The sequence below is a fragment of the Antechinus flavipes genome, chromosome 4, assembly GCF_016432865.1.
Source record: "Antechinus flavipes isolate AdamAnt ecotype Samford, QLD, Australia chromosome 4, AdamAnt_v2, whole genome shotgun sequence".
Classification (NCBI taxonomy): domain Eukaryota; kingdom Metazoa; phylum Chordata; class Mammalia; order Dasyuromorphia; family Dasyuridae; genus Antechinus; species Antechinus flavipes.
Window position 1 is genome coordinate 330,358,010 of NC_067401.1, and position 20,047 is coordinate 330,378,056.

Below are 20,047 nucleotides of genomic sequence, written 5' to 3' on the forward strand. Positions count from 1 at the left end.
AGGTTCGTATTTGGGGGGAAAGATAACAAACTCTATTTTGGACACTTTGAGCTTGAAATATCTATAGACTTCCAATTTGAAATATCTATTAGACAGTGCTATGTGATTGGAGCTCAGGAGAAAAACTGATTGAATCTATTAAAGTTAGAAATTATATCTTGCTTGTTTTTTTTTTATCCAGTAAGCATTTATTAAGCATCTGTTATGTGTGAGGCACTGTACAATTTAAATTTAAATTTAAAACTGTTTTTCTTAAGGAGTTTTATACCACTTAAAGGATACAGCCAGGGGTGTGCAGAAGCTAACTCATAACTGCTCACAAAAGCCAGTTGTTCATTCTGTTGTTATTTGCTTGCATTTTGTTTTCTCATTCCTTTTCTCCTTTTTGATCTGATTTTTCTTATGCAGCAAGATCATTGTATAAATATGTTTGCACATATTGAATTTAACATATATTTTAATATTGGATTGTTTGCCATGTAGGGAAGGCGGTGGGAGGTGGAGGGGGAAATCTGAAACACAAGGCTATACAAGGGTCAGTGTTGAAAAATTATCTATGCATATGTCTTGAAAATAAAAAGCTTTAAAAACAAAAACAAAACAATGCTTTAATTGTCCCGGACAAGATGAAGTCAATAAACATTTACTAAGTTTTCTCAGTAAGCATTTATTGGCAATGCTAGCCAAGCCTGTACCCAAATCCTCTAAGGATAATTCATTCAATTATATGGAAATTTGTATCTGATTATAAATTCTTAGGGGAAAGCTATGTTAATATTTGTGAATATTGGATATTATACTAAGAGAATCATTCAAAAAACTACTTGAAACAATTAATAGCTTGAGCAAAGTTCTAGGATGTAAAATAAATACACACAAATCACCAGCATTTCTATGTGTTACTAACAAAGCCCAGAAAGAAAAGATAATAAGATTGTGTGATGATCAATTGTGATGGACTTAGCTCTTTTCAACAATGATCTGATTCCAGGTAATTCGAGGGGACTTGCGATGAAAAGAATCATCCATATACAGAAACAAAATTATGAAGAATGAATGTGGATCAAAGCATAATATTACCTCAGTTTCCTCATCTGCAAAATGAGAATGAAAAATAGAACCTATTTTCCAAGATTATTATGATAATCAAATGACATAAAATTTATAAATTGGTTAGTACATCATGTGACCCTTGGCAAATCCTATATATTCTTCATGATTAAGTGACTTCAGTGTGTCAAAGTATGTCAAGCATTAAAAATACAAAGATTAAAAAAAGCCAATTGTTAAATTTTTAGTGTAAGCATTTACACTTCAGAAATAAGTAAATACTACCCAAATCAATGTTAATTGAATGCTGGTGGTGGTGTAGACTTAAGTAATGTAGAAAACATTAATAATGCAGATTATCTTTAAAATATATCTATATTTTTATAGAATGCAAATTATTAAGTGTTTATCAGCACACCACTATGTAACATATATACAGATAAAATTATATAAGAAAATTTTGATATGGAATGAGAAAATATTAATAATCAGGAGGTCCAAGAAAGAGATCCTGAAGCAGGTGGCATATGAGTAAAGGCCTGAAGGAAATTAGGGACTCTGTAAAGCAGAAGTATATTTCAGCCTAGGGAACATGCAAAGACATATAAACACTAGATAGACAGTCCACTTCAGAAGACAACAAAGAGGTCACTTTGGCTGGAATATGCCGTACATTATATAAAAGGGAGTAATGTACAATAATACTGAAAGGGTAAATTAAAGACACTAGTGTAGAGGACTCAGTTCCCTTTAAAACCGAGCACAGTTTGTTTTCCATAGTAAGCACTTAATTGATACTAAATGAGTGAATGAATGTTAGAGAGACTAGAATACTGTATTTGAAATTTTTAAAAAGAACCTAGATTCAAATTATGCCTCTAAAGAAGCTGACTGTGAGATAGGTGGCAAAACACCTGACTTTAATCATGCTTTCTCACCTACAAGATGTAATAACAGCTTAGAACTTGCCTTACACAATTGTTCTGAGGTTGAAATGAGCTCATATGTGTAAATCATCTTGCAAACTTTGCAGAATTGTATAAATATCACTTTTTTATTAATGATGGGATGAAAGAACAGAATTGCCATACTGAATCAGATCCATGTTCAATATTCTGTCTCAGGAAGTATAGGAAGTATAGGGGGAAGAGTATATTCATCATCAACCTGAGATTAAAGTTCAGATATCCTGTTGTCTTCTAACAGTCTGCTATTGTTCCATCATCCATGAACTTAGAGCAAAGCCTCCCTTGACTCTATTTATTCAGGCTGTGCCACATCTTGGGCACATTCTTGCAACATATTACATATTATATTGTTTATACTTGGGGTATTATGCTTAGGTAATATGTCCCATAAGCATACTGCCACCTGTGTTAACTTTATCTCTTTAAGATTTCAGTGGTGGTACCCCCAAATGCTAGAACACAAGCATCTCTTGGATTTATCCATACCTTTTCTTACATTATACATTTTGAACACTTTTCCCATTCCCCCTCCTTTGATTCAGCTGATACTTGAAGCTGAGATCATTTCTGGGTTTTTTGGCTTCTGAAGTGAAGATGGGGTATTCTTCACCCTAATTGCTTTCTGTATTACTTTCAGGCACAAAGATATTTTGTCCTTGAGACAAATACTGATCTAGTGAACAATCTAGGTGGAAAGGTACTTAGCCCATGGCCTGAACAGTTTTGTTGTTCACTTGTTTCAGTTGTGTCCAATTTTTCATGACTCCATTGAGATTTTCTTGGCAAAGATACTGGAGTAGTTTGCTATTTCCTTCTCCAGCTCATTTTATAGATGAGGAAACTCAGGAGAACAAGGTTAAGTGACTTGTCCAGGGCCACGTGGTGCCTGGCTTATGATTGATGTTTAATATCTGTTTACTTGCCTAAGTTAAGGTCATGCCTATTCCTGCTTATTTTTTTCTTTCATTTTTCTTTTTAGCTCCTTCATTCTTCTCTTAATACTCTCAGACAGGAGCAGTATTATACTTTGGGCTTTGAAAGAGATAACTCTCATCATCCCTGGTGCCATCATCATCTCCAGAGGTTCTAAGAACCAGACATTAATTTAATAGCTTTCCTATAAAAGAAGAGAGCATCTTTAACTCCCTTTCATTTTCATCCTATTCACTGATCTTGGCTTAGGTAAGTCCACTGCTTCCTGGATGTTAATCACATTCCAGATGCCACCACAAGCAGTGACCACAAAGTAGTTGTTGTTATTGAAACTCATGATATTAAAGAAATTATTACAGTGAGAAAAGTAAGGGAGAAGATTGCTGTTTCATATGTAATATTCTTAAGGCACAGGACTTAATTGTGCTAGACTGTCTTGTATAGAATAGATATTGCTTATCAGATATATATATATTGGCTACATGACGTTGAGCAAGTCATTTTGGGGAGAAAGGAAACAAGAATTTATTCAGTGCCTCCTCTATGCCAAACACTGTGCTAGGTGTTTTACAAATGTCACATTTGATTCTCACACAGCTCTGGGAAGCAGATGATATTACCTCCATTTACAGTTGAGGAAACCAAGGCAGACAGAGGTTAAATGATTTGCCAAGTTCACAGTGTCTATGGCTGGATTTGAACTAAGATCTTTGACTCCAAGCCCAGTGCTTAGCTCCAGGGGCAAATTCTCTTGAGATTGTAATTTTCAGAAAAAGTCCCAGCATACCTTCATAGAAGAAATTTCCTGATTCAGGAATTCACTTTACTAATAAGTCACAAATTCTGTCCCTATTCTACAATCCTATGAACTCAGGTCAATTGACTTATTGTTCAATGATTGTCCTACTGCATTATAACTAGAATGATTTAGAGTCATAGGCAATCCATGTCTGTTGTTGATATTTTAGCTAAACAAAATCTAATCCATAGAAAGAGTGAAATAGATTTTATTATATACTCAGCAATCATTAAGCATTTGTCAGACTATGGAGTCCAGATGAGGAACCTATATCTTAAGTGACAGCTAAATAGTGTCTGAATCAAAGATTGGAACAGACAGGATTGGATGAGTTTTTAAAGCCCAGAGACAAGAAAACAATGGAGAGACATAATTATAGGCATGAATATTGAGTATTGACTTTTCAGGCTGTTAAGACTATATAGAAAAAAAAGAAATGAACTTGAACTATAACAGAGTGGATTTAAATTGGACTCTGGACTGACTCCTGCCATTCTAGTGGTGACAAATGATGCCCAATTCTAAACAGCATCCTCTTTTACAATATGTAGAATAAGCTCCTCCACCTCAACCTGGATGGTTATCAATGTGCTCTGTTCATGAATTTGTCATTTTATCTTTTGTGCAATGAAAGAAGGAGCCTTAGAATAAAGAGAGTGCTCTGAGATACAAAAAGCCCAGATCCCAGATCGGAGGCTTTTGAGCATAAAAACCAGCCTCTGTACTGACATTCCCTGTGACCTCTGGGAAAGCACTTACCTCTTCTGTGGTTTAGTGACTTCATCCCACCTGCCTCACAGAATCTGCTGTGAAGAACAGCTAAGTTGCAACTGCTTAATAAGTGTTTAATAAAGTGACTCTATAAATGCTTTTAATCAAAAGAGGGCTGACTGACAAGGATGCCTTGAAGGTTAAAACTGAACTGGCTCCCATTCCAAACATGTGCATATGAGGGAATGTATAGATGTGCATGTACTGCTAATGGGATGCCATTTACAAAGAGTATGGCAGCCTCTTGAGACCCCTATCATTATCTGCTTTCCTAAACTCAGAGTATTCAAAAGTCCTCTGTTCTAATCCTAATCAACCTGGAAGCCACCGAGCTCAGGCATGAGACTGTCAAACATGAGTGGTTGCAGATGTCAGTGCATGGATGGCAATCATCCAAGAAGATAGATCAAGACTTAGTCACTGAAAAATACATGCCAGGACTTCTCAGCTTCATAGCATCATCACACCCCAAAAGGGAAGCATGTCATGACAGTAAATCAATAACCTCTTGGAGACAATTCGTTTCTGAAATATTCTTGATTAATTACACCAGTGCATGTTTGTTCAGCAACATGACTTTGTGCTAGCATTAATCTAATGCTTTTTGCATGAAGCAGCATTAGAACTGGTTCCCATAAGTCAAATTGGACATTTAAAATCAGACTTTAAAAGATCAAGTTATAGATTTTATAATGTTTCCATGTCAAACATAATTGTCTTTATTGCTGCTTCTAGATTTTTGCCAATCAATCAAAATAACATTTATTTTAACGTAAACAATGGTAAATTAAAACCATGTGAAATTACTGCCTTTGTTAGATAAATAGGGGATCTTCAGACTCTTTATGGCACACATAGACTACAATGGAAGAGTATGATAAGAGGATGTAGCCTTATAGTAAAGTATATTACTGATTACTTTGTATTCAGAAAGGTATGCCTGCTCTATGTTTTACAGAGACCATTTAGACTCATTTTTCAGTTACATTTGGAACTGGGGAAGCATCCTTGATTTTGATGATTTCACCTGCCTTTTTGGAATCTCAAGTAAAAATATTTTAATCAGGAAGTTATAATTTTTCCTTTGAATATAGGTTTTAACAAGCCTATTGGATTCCTAAATGAGATTATGCTATATTTAAGGACATAATTTTTTCCCCTCAGTAGAATGTAACTCCAATAAACTTAAGAGGAATTTATTAGGTAGCAAGTTTTCTGAAAAGCATATAAATATAATTTTTAGTAAAATCTTATTTTCTTATTAATTAAAATATTATTCCAAAGAAGCTTCTAACATTAAATTTCCTTGCCTCCCAAATTCCCCACCCTCATTTCCAGTAAGTACAGATTGCTGTCACAAAACAATACTTTTCTTCACACCTTCTCTATGGCATCAGATCCATGAGCTCCTTGATAGGATTTCTCCCACCAGACTTATAAATTATAAATCGTCTTTACATGGCTATCCTAGAAGACTCTTGTCTACATTCTTTTTTAAATCCTCCATCGAAGGCACTAATTCATTTCTTACTTAGCTATATTTCTTTCAATTTCATGTCCCAGGAATAACTTAAAACTTTAAGATCACTTTACTCCCAATATTCTCACTGCCAAAGTACCCTCTATTCTTTAGCTCTCCTCCCTCTGATTGGATAAATTTTCTCAGAATGCCCATTTAAGGAGGATGCACAGGTCAGCCACATGATGAAGTTGAAGCAGGGAGGGAGGGAGGGAAGGAAGAAGGAAAAGAGAGACAGAGACAGAGACAGAGACAGACAGACAGACAGACCCAGAATCACTAACAAGTAACTATGCAAAGCTAGATTTAAACTCAGGTTTTTCTCACTCAAAAACTAACCAAAAAATTAAGAAAAAAAGTAACAATATGGAAAAAATAATTGAAAGGAGGCCTTAATCAATATTGGTACACAATAATATCCTAACTACAACCAATCCCATTGTAAATATACACAGTTCTAAAAAGTAATTCAAGAAACCAACTTCCCTCTTCCTTTCTTCATTTTATTATAATCTCCTGGGTTATGTTTGTACCCATCTTAATTTTTAAATCTACTTTCCAATAGCTGTTGTAGGTAACATTTTTTTGGCACAGATTATATTTAACAACATGGATGGAACCCTGGACCTGGAATGAGAAAATAGGAGCTCTTCAATTTAATTCTAGTGCTTTCTCTCTTTTGATTATTTCCTATTTCTTGGAAATAGCTTGCTTTTTATATTTTTATTTGTATTTTTTTCTTCCCTCTGCAAGTTCCTTGGAGGCAGAGGTGGCTTTTTAATTTTTTTTTTTTTAATATTCCTAGCACTTAGCACAGTGCCTGGCATATAATGGGCTCTTAATAAATGGTTTTTTAATTATTAGTTACATGCAAATTGGGCAAATAATGTAATTAAAATTTAAAGATTTAAAAGATTAAGGTAGCATGCTTACATACTACCTTACAGAGTTATGATGGGAATCAAATACAATAATGTATGTAGAGTACTTTGTAAACTTAAAGCACTATTTAAATGTTAGGTTTTGTTTTGTTGTTATTTATTATTTTATTTGTTATTTTGATATTTTCACTAACATGGAGTTATTCACTTCTAGTTTACCATTGTGAACTTGATATAGATGCATCTCTCTATAAAAGCCATCTCTCTATACTTTGGTGGCCTGTGCGAAATCTTAGTCATTGGTATACAAGTTCCTGAGAATAGGTATCTACTTTAGAAAAACCAGTATCAAAAAAATGCCTTGATAGTCTCAGAAGAGATCCACAATCAAGGCAAAATCAGACTCTTAGCTCTTAATGAAATAAGATATAAGTGACAGGAGAAAACTGCATCTAGTTTGTGTTCAAATCAGAAGATATCTCAGTGACTAATGCCAGTTCCAATAATCTTGTGATGAAGAGAGCCATCTACACCCAGAGAGAGAATGTGGTTCACAACATAGCATTCTCACTTTTTTTGATATTATGTTGTTCGTTTGCATTTTATTTTCTTACTCATTTTCTTTCCTTTTTGATCTGCCTCTCTGGTGCAACAAGAGAATTGTATAAATATTTTTTATACATATATATATTTTAATATGTGTAACATATATTGTATTATTTGCCATCGAGGGGAGGGGTGGGGGAAGGAGTGGAAAATCTGAAACACAAAGCTATACAAGGGTCAATGTTGAAAAAATTATCCGTGCATATGTTTTGAAAATAAAAAGCTTTGAAAAAAAATCTCAGTTAAGATGAGATATCCTGTGTTAACCAAAATTAGCAGAAATACAACCTCCACAAGAGTATCTATCTTCACAGTTAAGGAAAAAGTATCTTCTAAACTGATCAAGTAAAGATAGTTTCATCCAAATTATGAGTGGAATAATAAGGACTCTTACTAGTTCCTAGTCAAGTCTCTAGCCCTAAGCATCATGGTTTTCCAGAAATCCACAGCAGAATTTTTTTTTCCCCTTGTTCTGGAGCTACCAAGGGTCCTAGTTGTTACTTATAAAAGAAGAAGCCCCAGCTACTCAAAACACTAAGAATTTACATTGAGATTGTTCCCACTTTAGAATTGTTCACTCGACTTATGTGAAGTTCCTTCAGCCCAAATTTTATTCATGTCAAGTGTTTGACATCATTAATTCAGTGTTAAACTGTGTATGGCCTATAATTTGACCTTGGTCGTCGTGTGTGTGTGTGTGTGTGTGTGTGTGTGTACATACACATACAAAACTTATTAACTATGAGACACAGTTGCATGCCTCTTGAAATTTATAGATTGAAAGCAAGATTATACAGGGACAGAACCTTAAAGTGAGGATATCTTGAGCTCAAATCCTGTCTCAAACACTTTTTTGCCACTTTTTCTGGGCAAATCTTTTAACTTGTCTGTAACCTAGTTTTCTCATCTGAAAAAGGCATGTTAACTGTGCCTACCGTTTTCTCCCAGAGTAGTTGTGAGAATATTTGGATACTTCCAAAAATACTTGAAGCACATTGTAAATGCTATCTATTTATTACTAATTAAGACAAAACATAACTGTGCTCGAGTTTTTTTTTTTTAGCATCTAGTAAAGCCACACACATAAGTATTTCCTATATATTCCTATGATATTACAAAAACAATATCTACTTAAGCCCTAAACATTTACATTTCATCTTAGGGTGGAGAGATCCAAAAGTAGCTCTTTTTTTCAAGTTTTTTTTATATTCACCTTAAAACCATACCTATGTACTTATTATTGTTTAGTTGTTTCAGTCATGCCAGACTCTTTATGAGCCCATTTGGGGTTTTCTTGGCAAAGATTCTGGAAGTTTGCCATTTTCTTCTCCAGCTCATTTTGCAGATAAAGAAATTGAGATAAATAGGGTTAAGTGACTTGCCAAGGGTTATACTGCTAGTAGTAAGTATGTGAAATAGGATTTGAATTCAGATCTTCCTGACTTAAGAGTCTATGCTCTACTTTGTTACCTAATTGCCCTCCCATTTACCTACCTACCCTGTCATTCTTGGTAGATCCTCCTTAAATTGTTTCCTTCACTTAGCCTCATTATTTTCTGTCTTTGAAATGGGAGTAAGAAAGCTTACAAATTAAGAGGCAGTATAGTGTTGGATAGAGTATTAGGCTTGGACTTAGGAAAACCTGAATTAAAATCCTATCTCTGATATTTATGGGAAAAATCATTTAAAATTCATTTCTGTTTCCTTATCTGTTAAAGTGTAGTAATAATACCTCCAATGTCTGCCTATTAGAGTTGTTTGGGAGGATAAGATGAAATCAAATATTAGCTCACTACTTTGCATACCTTAAGTCTCTAAAGAAATATTGGTTTTATTACATCTTCCTTCACAGGATCATGAAGAAAGTACTTTGTAGACCATGAAGTGTTAAAAAATACAAGCAACCATTATTCTTTTTTACCTCTATACTCTCCATTTCTCCCTTTTCCACTTTGACTTTGATTCCCTTTCTATCCCCATGTGTTCATTGTCTTTGGTCTTAGAGAGATATAAAAAGTGGTTGAACATCAGGATAGCAGTTGAAGCACAGCATTGTTCTGGAAAAGACTGGGAGTAAAAGTATAGTAATTATTGTGCTTACTAGAGAGGGAAGAAAGTGGAAAAGCAAAGGTAAAGAAGTCATTTCCTCTTCTTAGGAGCTAGATCCAAGATGAGAAAATCAAGGGGAAGTAGAGTAAGTTGGGCTTTTATGTAGCTTCCTATTCTGATTGGAAAGGAGAGGCTTCAGTAAAACCAGAATTCTAGGTCCTCTTTTTCCTTACATTTATCAGACACCAAGTCAATTCAGAATTTTTACAAAATGTTATTATACTTCAGAATAGTAGTTAGTAGGCCAATCCCTTTGGCCAATCCAAACTTTCTATCCATTATGATCTAAGGAATAGACTGTTTGAGGTCAAAGTGACACTAATGTGCCCAAAGCAAACTTCATCTTCCCCTCTAAACCCAGTCTTCCTCTAACCTTCTCTTCCGAGTGCTAACAACTTTTAAATTACTCAGATTCTAAACCTTAAACTCATCCTCAACTCTTTCTTCTCCCTCAATACTTCCCCACCTCCCTTCCTAACCCCAATTCCATATCTAATCAGTTGCAATTTCCATGGCAAATCAGACTGCTCTTCCAAAGATTAAGCCTAGTCAGTGATTTATGATTGGTTCTTCTTTTCTCAAGCATCATCCCCTAGTCACTTTAATCATTCTTTATTGAGATTCTAATTTTTCATTGACATGGGATTTAATCTGGGTAGGTATTCTCCTACCAAAAATAATTACAATCCTCTATGATTTAATAGAGTTGCCAGTGACAAAGGGAGCCCCGAAACACACACACACACACACACACACACACACACACACACACACATGCTTTCTCTCTCTCTCTCTCTCTCTCTCTCTCTCTCTCTCTCTCTCTGTCTGTCTCTGGGACTTTGGGGGGAAAGCTTGGGAAACTCCCTCAGAGACCCACCCCAGGGATTCAAGATAAAAGTGGTTTCAATCTATTATCTGGGTGGGACTAATTGAGTCCAGGATCACTCCTACTTAGCCATAGCTGGAGATCAAGATTTCTATCCAACTCTATTGAGTTAGCCATTAGTCCAGGACACTCATTCAATTCCAAGATTCTCTATTCTGATTCCAACTCAAACTGCTCCCAGCCCCGACCAAGAGCTGCCCATATAACAAACTTCCTTTAGGCCAGCTCCTCGTAGAGGACCCAAAAGCAGGAATCGTGCCAAGAAACCTCTCTTTCCCTTGTCATAGCTGCCACCTCTGCTCGCTGAAAAGACATTCTCTTTTCAGCATTACTCCCTCTTTATCTCTCTCACCTATTTCCCTAACAGGACTATATCCTCTTTACCTTCCTGTTGGGATTTCTCTGCTAGATCTTGAGTATGGGCCCAGCAATGGCTGTTGGGGCCTATCACCAAAGAAGTCAGCCTACAAAAGTTGACTTTTCAATTCTAATAATAAACTTCTTTTGCCAGTTTAACTTTTCAGGTTTGTATATTCATTTATGAAGGACCTGCGCCAACCAGAAGGGGGTTCCCAAAACTCCCTGCCCTGTGCTGAAATTCATCATTTTTGGCTCCCTAACTGGGAATTGAGGAGAGCTGGAACCTCATCATTTTTGGCTCCCTGATTAGGAATCGAGGGGAACCAAATCTCATCATGGGCCACTTGGTGATGAGTTTCCTTGAACCCAGCTGGTCCTTGATCAACAGCCATTGCTGGGCCCATACTCAAAGTCTCTCCAGCTTGGGATGGTACTTGCTAGAACTAGAATTTTGTTGACCTAGCTATCACCTGCTTCCATGTCTTTATACATTGCCTAGAAAGTATTCTTTTGAATTTCCTACTGTGTGCAAGGATACTGTTTCTACTACCTGGATTTACTCAGATGAATAATGTGCCTAATGAAAGAATGCATAATCAAGTTCTCTCAGCCAAATAACAACTACTTAGCATAAATTAGAAAGCTACCAGTTGGCAGTTCTAGAATATCTTCCTATAAGGGATAGAGTTATGGTTCCCGATACACAGTTAATTTGAGAGCACAAATGAAGTTTCTTGCTCTGAATCCTACTTTTGCTTCCTCCTCCAAGCACCAAGATTGCTAGTTAGGGATCCTAGAGAAACACAGAACCTCATAATCTCCAGCTGCCAATCCATTACCTTTCTTATGAAATTTAAAAGATAAAGTCAGGCAGCAGGTCAACAAGACAAGAAATCATTATGAGCAAAATTCTCAGAGAACTATTTCTTCAGTGACTTCCTATTCTTCTTTATCCTGATTGAGTCTATATTAGTCACTCATCTTAGTCAACTAGAAACTAGAAAGCATTTGACTGAGGAAATCTTAACTACCTAACTTGGAATTTAATGCTGACATTCTAGCCACTTTTATTTAACACTGCTCTTTTGAAATGTTATCATTCAATGAAATTAAAGATATAGTTACATAGGACCTACTGTATGCAAGAGTACTTTTTCTATTGCCTGGATTTACACAGAAGAATAATGTACCTTAAAATATATATATGTAATCAAGATCAGGTTTTTTTTTTCTTCTAAATATTTTAGTTTGTTTTAAGACCCTTTGATAGTTAGTGATAGTCAGCAGACTCATTGACTCTTCAAGGCAAGCAGAATCTAGGATATATACTTAAGAAAGTCTACTGAACAATACTCTTTTTGTTTTTTATACACAATGCAAATGTTCTCTCCCAAATTCTGTTCTTCCTCTGGGTGTGACTGTCTGGATTTCTCCCCATTCTGTGACTAAGTTGAAGGATTTCTCCTCAGAAGAAATAGATCTGTGTCCATGCAGTTAATTCTTGGATTTCTCCTCAGAAGAAATAGATCTGTGTCCATGCAGTTAATTCTTGATATGGCATCCATACCTGGAGATCTATAACATTAGTCCATTAAACTGTTGCAGCTTTTTCTGCAAGAGTTTACAAATTTGAAAAGATCAGAGATGTGGATAGATATTTATCCTAGAATCTCAGTTAAAAGGACCTTCAGAGCATACTGTTTTCATCTTTATTGGTTTTTTTTTTTTCCTTTCTCATGGTTTTTCCTTTTTGTTTTGATTTTCCTTTCATAATATGACTTATATGGAAATATGTTTAAAATGATTTTATGTGTATAATCTTTATCAGATTGTTTGATGTCTTGGAAAGGGGGGAGGGCAAGGAAGGGTGAGAGAAAAAATTGGATTCAAAGTCTTATAAAAATGAATATTGAAAAGTATCTTTACATGTAATTGGAAAAATACTAGTAAGTAGAAATTAAAAAAAAAAAAAACAAAAACAAAAGAAGGAGCTTCAGAAGCCATCTTCACTCTGGATCTCTACAAACATCCCCTCTATAACCTATCTGACAGGTGCTCATAAAGCCTTTGTGTAAAGAAGTCTCAGGAGGTGGAAGCAACTACATCTCAAGGTGATCTGTTTCACCTTTAGAGAGTCCTGATTGGCTAATTTAAATTAGCCTATTTACAATTACTAGACAATGTACCCACTTCATTGGAGCCATGCAGAATCTCATCACAAGTATTATTGTACTTGTAATTCACAAGTCACAAGTACTATTGAAGTTAAGTAACTGCATAAAAAAATTAAATAAACTCTTTTCAATCAATGATTAGAAATGACTATAATGTGTAATTTTGTATTAGTTACGTAACAATAGATAAGTCCAGTCCAACACATGATACCTCATTTTAGTGTAAAAGCAATCCAGGATTCTTGTAAGGTGCATCTGAAGAACATCAACTCTCTTAGGGCCTGCCAAGCTTGAACAAGTATTCAAATACTCTCAGAAAGTATCAGTATTCCAAGGACCAGCTTTCCTAAATATGGAGACATTTTAAAATAGTATGCTTTTTTAGAAGAGCTCCCATATTTCCTCTCCCCACCAATCTCTCACTCTCCTAATTCCTCCACACAACTATCATTAATTGATGACATGAGTACCTTGAGCAGCTGTGTGAGTGTGGGTGTGAATGGTGGTGACAATCCCTCTGTATCCATTTGAAGACTCTGATCGCCTTTTCCTGGTGGATTTACTATTTGGCATAGGGCATTTATACAAAATCCCTTCCAGGTATGAAATCTGAATGACAGCAAGATCACCAGTCAACAAGCTGAAAGTTGCTTGAATAACTGAAGAATATTCACACTAAGTATTTGAATTCATTAAAAATCAGAGAGGAGAGAAATAAAGAATATACTAGAATAGGAATCAGTATAACCAAGTTCTAGTCCCACTTCTACTACTAACTAGTTTTATGATCTTGAGCAACTCATTTATCTATCTGGGACTTGGTTTCCTCATTTGTAAAATGGGAAATAAATGATCTCCAGGGTCCTTCCAGCTCTCAACTTTTAATCTCTTCTAGTTTTTACAGTTAAAGACCCTGACTTTCCCTTCAGGTCTGTTCTTTGTATGTAAAAGGTAGAATTTCAAGATTGTTTTTCTAATGAGACTCCCCCCTCAAAAAGTCTTTGTCTTTAACATCATGATCTTCAGAAGTATATTTCATAAATACCATGAGGTATAAGATTATCTATAATGTTTAAACAATTTGGTTTGAGATTTGTTGTTTTTTCCTTTTCCATTTTCCCTTCCCTAAGAAGTAACAAAAAGTAGCTTTCTAAATACATCTTTGAACTCAATATTAATTTTCTTATTTATAATAATCTTTGACATCCTAAACCAGTATTTGAAATTCCAGGTATAGATAATATGAAATAATTGTATTTATAATAGAAATATTGATAGAATATTTCCAGAAAGTTCTAGTGTTTCATGAAAATGGTTCGGTTATTTCAATGATATTGCATTCCCTCCATATCAATAAGCATTTATTAAGCACCTATTATGTGCCAGGCACTATGCTAAATGCTCTAGAGATATAGGTAGGGAAGAGAGCACATGCTTTGTGCCAGACACTATGACTAAATGCTTTACAAATTTAATCTCATTTGATCTTCGCAATAGCCCTAAGAAGTAGATACTATTATTGCCCTCATTTTACAGTTGAGGAAACTGAGTTAAACTAAGATTAAATGAATTGCCCAGGGTCACACAGCTATAAAATTTCTGATGCCAGATTAAACTATTGACTTTCCCAATTCCAAGCCTATCACTATATCTGCTGCACCACTCAGATGTCTAGATCACAATCCATCTATATTTGGTTCTATGCTATTATAGTCCACAGACTTCCCAGAACTTTATCACAAGGGGTCTATACAGCATGTTGACAACCTTCTTTGCTTCTGCTAATATCACAAGATGACCAATGTAAGATGCAGGCTATCCATTGGATCCCTTTTACTGACCTTTATTTGTTACATATTTCTTTGCTTATACATTTAAATTACATCGTCATAATTTCTTATTTCATAATTACAGGTTGTAGCCTGCTCCTCCCTCTAAAAAATTTTTTTTTTTAAAAAGCAGAAATGTAAATTTTCCCATGATTTCCTTCAAAGCCTATTATACTATTCAAAAAGCAACTACACCATTATCAAAATGCTGCCGAAGGAAAAAAAGTAGAAAATTCCCCTCAGTGCTGTGTACCCACCTGACATTCTCTGAATGCCAGATATTAATTATAATTTTTGAGACTCAGAAGTTATCCAGACCACTGTTAAATCTGTGAGCCAGAGGTTTTTCACAGTTTTATTATTTCCTACTCAAATAATTTTTCTTTTTTTATGAAAATAAACAATAAGTTCTTCCAAAACTGTATTGTTTGATCTCCCAAAGATCTTTTTTGCTCGCCAAGGCATACCTACCACCTGTTTCCATTAGGCTCGAATACCACTGAATGTTTGAAAAACTTCACTGAATAAACATCAAGTTCAGAATTTTCTCCCTGGAACATCACACCACAGATAAAACAAAGATGTTCTCCTGGCTTATAAGGAGGTGAAAGGAATTGAAACTGCCAAATGTCTATCCATAATTCAATTTGATTCAATAAACATTTTATTGAGTGCCTACTATGTGCCAGGCACTGGTTATAAGTGCTGGGGATACAAAAAGAGACAAAAGACAATCCCTACTCTCTAGGAATTTCTAATATAATGGGGAAGATAGGAATATTTTAAGCCTCTTGCACTTTTAACTTAATTCAAAAGACCTCTCAGAATTAATTGCCCATGTGTTCTCCAGATTTTAGTTCCCAGGACAATGGCCTCTTTTGGGGTGCTGTAAACTTTTTTAAACTAATTTTTCAATAAGCATTCATTTACTTTTATTTTTACCTTTCCCTCTCTCCTCTCTTGGGGAATTGGTCATATCCAAAATGTATCTCATTCTGCATATTTATTCTCTCACCTCTTTTTCAGGGAATAGGTAGATGGTAATACTTTATATTTATTAATATTATTTTAACCTAGATTTATGTGGCTACAAATAGTCTAATTTAAAGCTTATTGAAGAGGTCATGTTGACTTCAGAAATGCTCTAGGGAAGCTAGAAATCCATGCCAGAAGTGCTTGGGTCCACCCAAAACACGTTTTGGGTCTGTTCCCCTAGATCTTTGGGGTCTACCCAAACCTTGTATTTTGGGTTCCCCAACAGCTTTGACTTCACATCATTTTTATTGACTGTTTATACTTAACTACTAGAATACATTTCAATAAAAAGGCCTTCAAGCAGAAGTTTATATGCTGGTTCCCTCATTTGAAATCTATGTAACATAAAACTCACAGTGAATCAAGAGAAAGCCTCAACTTTCTCCAGCTCTTTCCTCTGCTGAACCAACAATTAACTTCTTTGTTAAACTTTTCCAGGTTATGGAATTTATTTTGAGTATGCGTAGTAGTTTTCATCATCAGCCCCCTATTGGTCCATTGCTGGTCATTTTGTTGTAATAGAATATGACTGGTTACTATAACTATTCATTCTACAATATGTTAAAAATGGATGTAGCCAAAGCCTCATCTTATATGAGCAAGGACCAGTGCAGTAAGACTAGGCTCAGGTAGATATAAAAATATTCATTTCAATGTCTTATTTCTTACTATAGAAAAGCTTCAAAAATAATGAGTAAAACAGAAACACCAATGGAATAATGTATAGTCCTTATAGACAGAGCCAAGTCTATCTCATCTTTTTAGAACCCCATACTTTGGTGATACCTTGTTTTATTTGGCTAGGAATTTATACTCTTCCAACTGCCACTGAAGAATAGTTCAAGGTATATGTGACAATGAGCTGTCTCATCTGATGGTTGTTTTTGTTTTGGATTTTTTTTAAAGCATACAACAGTGCTGCCATTTATATTAATTGAGATGAGGACATCGCATCATCAGTATCCCAGCAGGAGCTGTGGACTTGCTGCAGTGTGCACCTTTGCTGTTGGCTATATATTATGGTAAGGACTGTGCATGCTGTGTTTTCATATTGTATTAGATTTTGCACTGCTAAATTTGGGCACATATTTCATTATGGATATAATCACTAACAGATTCACACTGCGTGCCTCATTTGGTCCAAGACCTGGGCTTTGTCTAGTTTCCCCAGTTGCTTATATTTTTAGAAAGTATATGCCAAACCTCACACAACAGGAATTTGTTGAACAATCCCATGTAAGCAGTGGTCTCTCCAAGGCTACATTTTTCAATCCTTTTTTCAAACTAAATGTTTTTCTTGGACACTGATTTTATTACTTAAGAACTTTTTTTTTTTTTTTTTTTTTTTTTTTTTTTTTTTTTTTTGCTTAGTGTTTGTGTATATCTTTTTCCTTTTCTCTTTTTCTTCACTTTCCTTTTTTTATATAATGGAGTTGTCCTATGACACCAGAATGGGAAAAGGCTAATTATTTAAACTCCCTCTACTAGAACTGAAAATGTTGATTTCCCTAGTTTAATTTAGAATCTATTCCAGAATTAATTTCTAAGTGCAAATATATTTCATGATTTGTTATGTACATACTAGAACATTTTTAAAAATTTTCCTTGTTATCTTAGGGAAAATTAGACCATAACTAACTAGGGGACACAAGATTTACTTGATAAAGAAGATTTTTAGCTTCTTCAACTTTCTTCAGAAATGTTTTGAGAAATACTTCATATTTTGCTCATGATCAAAACCAAATCACTCAACAGAAGGGCTTATAGCAGCTTCTCCCTCTGCTCTCTCTTATTCTGATTCTAGTTCACCATCTTTTATCTTGAAGGTGTAGGTGAAGTCCTTCCAGGCTTATCAGTTGTTATACTTTACTCCAACCAAAGAAGGTCACTGAAGTGTGTTCTCTTCTGCAAAGTGAGTTATAAAGCTTTGGCTCTACAGAGGATTCTATTCCTGCCAGCCCAGAAATACACGATAAAACTGAGCATAATATTTCACATAGTTTAAAGGAGTGATCACATAATGCCCTAAATTTGAACAGAAGAAAGATTCACTGCCAGGAAGCCAGACAGTCAGTTCTGGAGTAACATTTTTTAAAAATGGCCTCAGTAACTTTATGACTACTCCCATACAGCAGTTTCTATATCCTCCCTTTGCCCCACTCCCCCCCAAAATCCCACAAGCACTTGTGCCCTCTATAAGAGTAATAAAATCTTCTGCTTTGTTTTCTGATTCATGGTTTATTGAAAGAAAACCATTATTAAGAAATTGTCTTTTTTTCCTTTTTTATTTTTTTCTCTATATAGTTGACTTAATTACCCTGCTTTATTCTATGCCTCCTTCTCTTCCTGAGTCAATCAGCACTATTTATTACAAGATGCTGAGGCTACAAAGAAATAATTTAATGGTCCTTACCCTCAAGAAGATTGCATTCTATTTATGAGGGATGAATATATGTGTATGAATGTATATGAGTACAAAATATAAATTTTTTTTAAAAAGATGATTTCTTTGGGGGGAAGGATTAAAGAGAAGGCATGAACAGTTATAAGGATTAGAATCTTCAAACATCAAAACACTTTTATTTCTTCTGAGTAATGGCCCCATAAATGAGGTGAGACTCTAAAATAATGAGATTTCAAACAAATTCAAAATCTTACCTGCAAGTCAGCATTTCTCAAAGTTGTTGCTATGGGAGGTTATTAACCTACTGCAATGATGCTGTCATTGGTGAAAACATTATTATTTTTTTAAAATAAACTCCTTCTTGGGAACCAGTTTACAAGCCACACAAGAAAATTAATCTTGTTACATTGTAGCCACGTCTTTTATATGGATGGGAGTGGAAATTTTGTATTCTGGGAACTTGGGCTATGTTTCTGCAAAGTCATTTATATGCTGTCAAATCATTTGCATCCTGTTGGGCCCCAGAGGTTCAAGAATTCTGTTCTGATGTGCTTTCCTTTCCAGTCTGTGTGACTATCTCAAGTTATGCACCAAAGCCCATGGGAAATACATGTATACTTCTTTATAGACCCCCAAATCCCTTAGTAAAATGAAGCACCACTCACTCTTTTCAAGCCAACTGAGGGCTGTTGCCAGCTTTGCATATTCCTTAAGCCAGCCAGTATTTGTTTGGAATGTCTTTGCTCTAGCCAGCTAGTTCGCTCAGGTTTGTCCTGAGAATGCTCTCAAAGTGTAATTTTTCCTTTGGTATTCTGCCCCCGGCATTCCTATCAAAGCCAATAGCCAAACAATGCCCCACACATTGGAGGTCACATTATGTAAATCCAGGGATTTAATTGTTACCAAAAAGCTTCTTGCTTTCTCTCTCTCCCAGTTCATCTCTGGGCCCATGAGCCCAACAACAACAGCCAGATTTTCCAGATATGAAATCCTTTAATGTCCTACCAATGGTGTAACTGGAAAGTCTGGGACCCTCTGCCAAAACTTCAGAAAATTACCATATCCTTTGGTAATTGCAAAATAAATAGATCTCCCTTACTACTTGGGGATAACTTTACACCTTGAAAGAGAAAGGGAAAGGAGGCCCCTGACTGGCAGTGCTTCTTTTGCTTCTTGTTGCCATTTATACTTTCCCCAAGCTGACCTAGGACCCAAGAATATTTAACCCTTTGGGGAAAGGAAGAAAAGTGAATAAACATTTATACAGTACCTACTATGTACCTGGCACTGTGCTAAGTGTTTTGTTTTGTTTTGTTTTTTCAATTCTCTTTCATGTGTTCCTTATAACAACTCTGTGAGGTGAATGATATTACCCTCATTTTTATAGTTGAGGAAACAGAGAGTCTTAGAAATGAGATCTGAGCTCACTTCTACAGAACTCCAAACCCAAGCTCTATCCTCTGTACCACCAGCTGTCTCAGCAATCTAAGAAATAGATTTTCAGCAAGAAATTCTTATTTCTTTAGTGCATTTTGTTATAGTGGGTTCTGTGTGCCAAATAGTACTTTATGAGTCTTTCCTAATATTTTGTAAACATCTTTCTCCAGTCCATCCTTCCCTCTATTGCCAAACATCTTTCTCCAGTCCATCCTTCCCTCTAGTGCCAAACATCTTTCTCCAGTCCATCCTTCCCTCTATTGTCAAAATGCTATGGTCAGGTCAC

General features: G+C 35.4%; 1 protein-coding gene across 3 annotated transcripts in view; it reads left to right on the top strand.

The window, feature by feature from the left end:
* The window catches only part of AIG1 (androgen induced 1), a 312,358-nt gene that overhangs the window by 251,401 nt on the left and 40,910 nt on the right, over positions 1–20,047 (top strand). For all 3 annotated transcript variants that reach the window (XM_051997874.1, XM_051997873.1, XM_051997872.1), the window contains exon 4: positions 16,827–16,942. In XM_051997874.1, the coding sequence (XP_051853834.1) occupies positions 16,827–16,942 (116 nt within the window). The remainder of the gene's footprint in view (positions 1–16,826; positions 16,943–20,047) is intronic.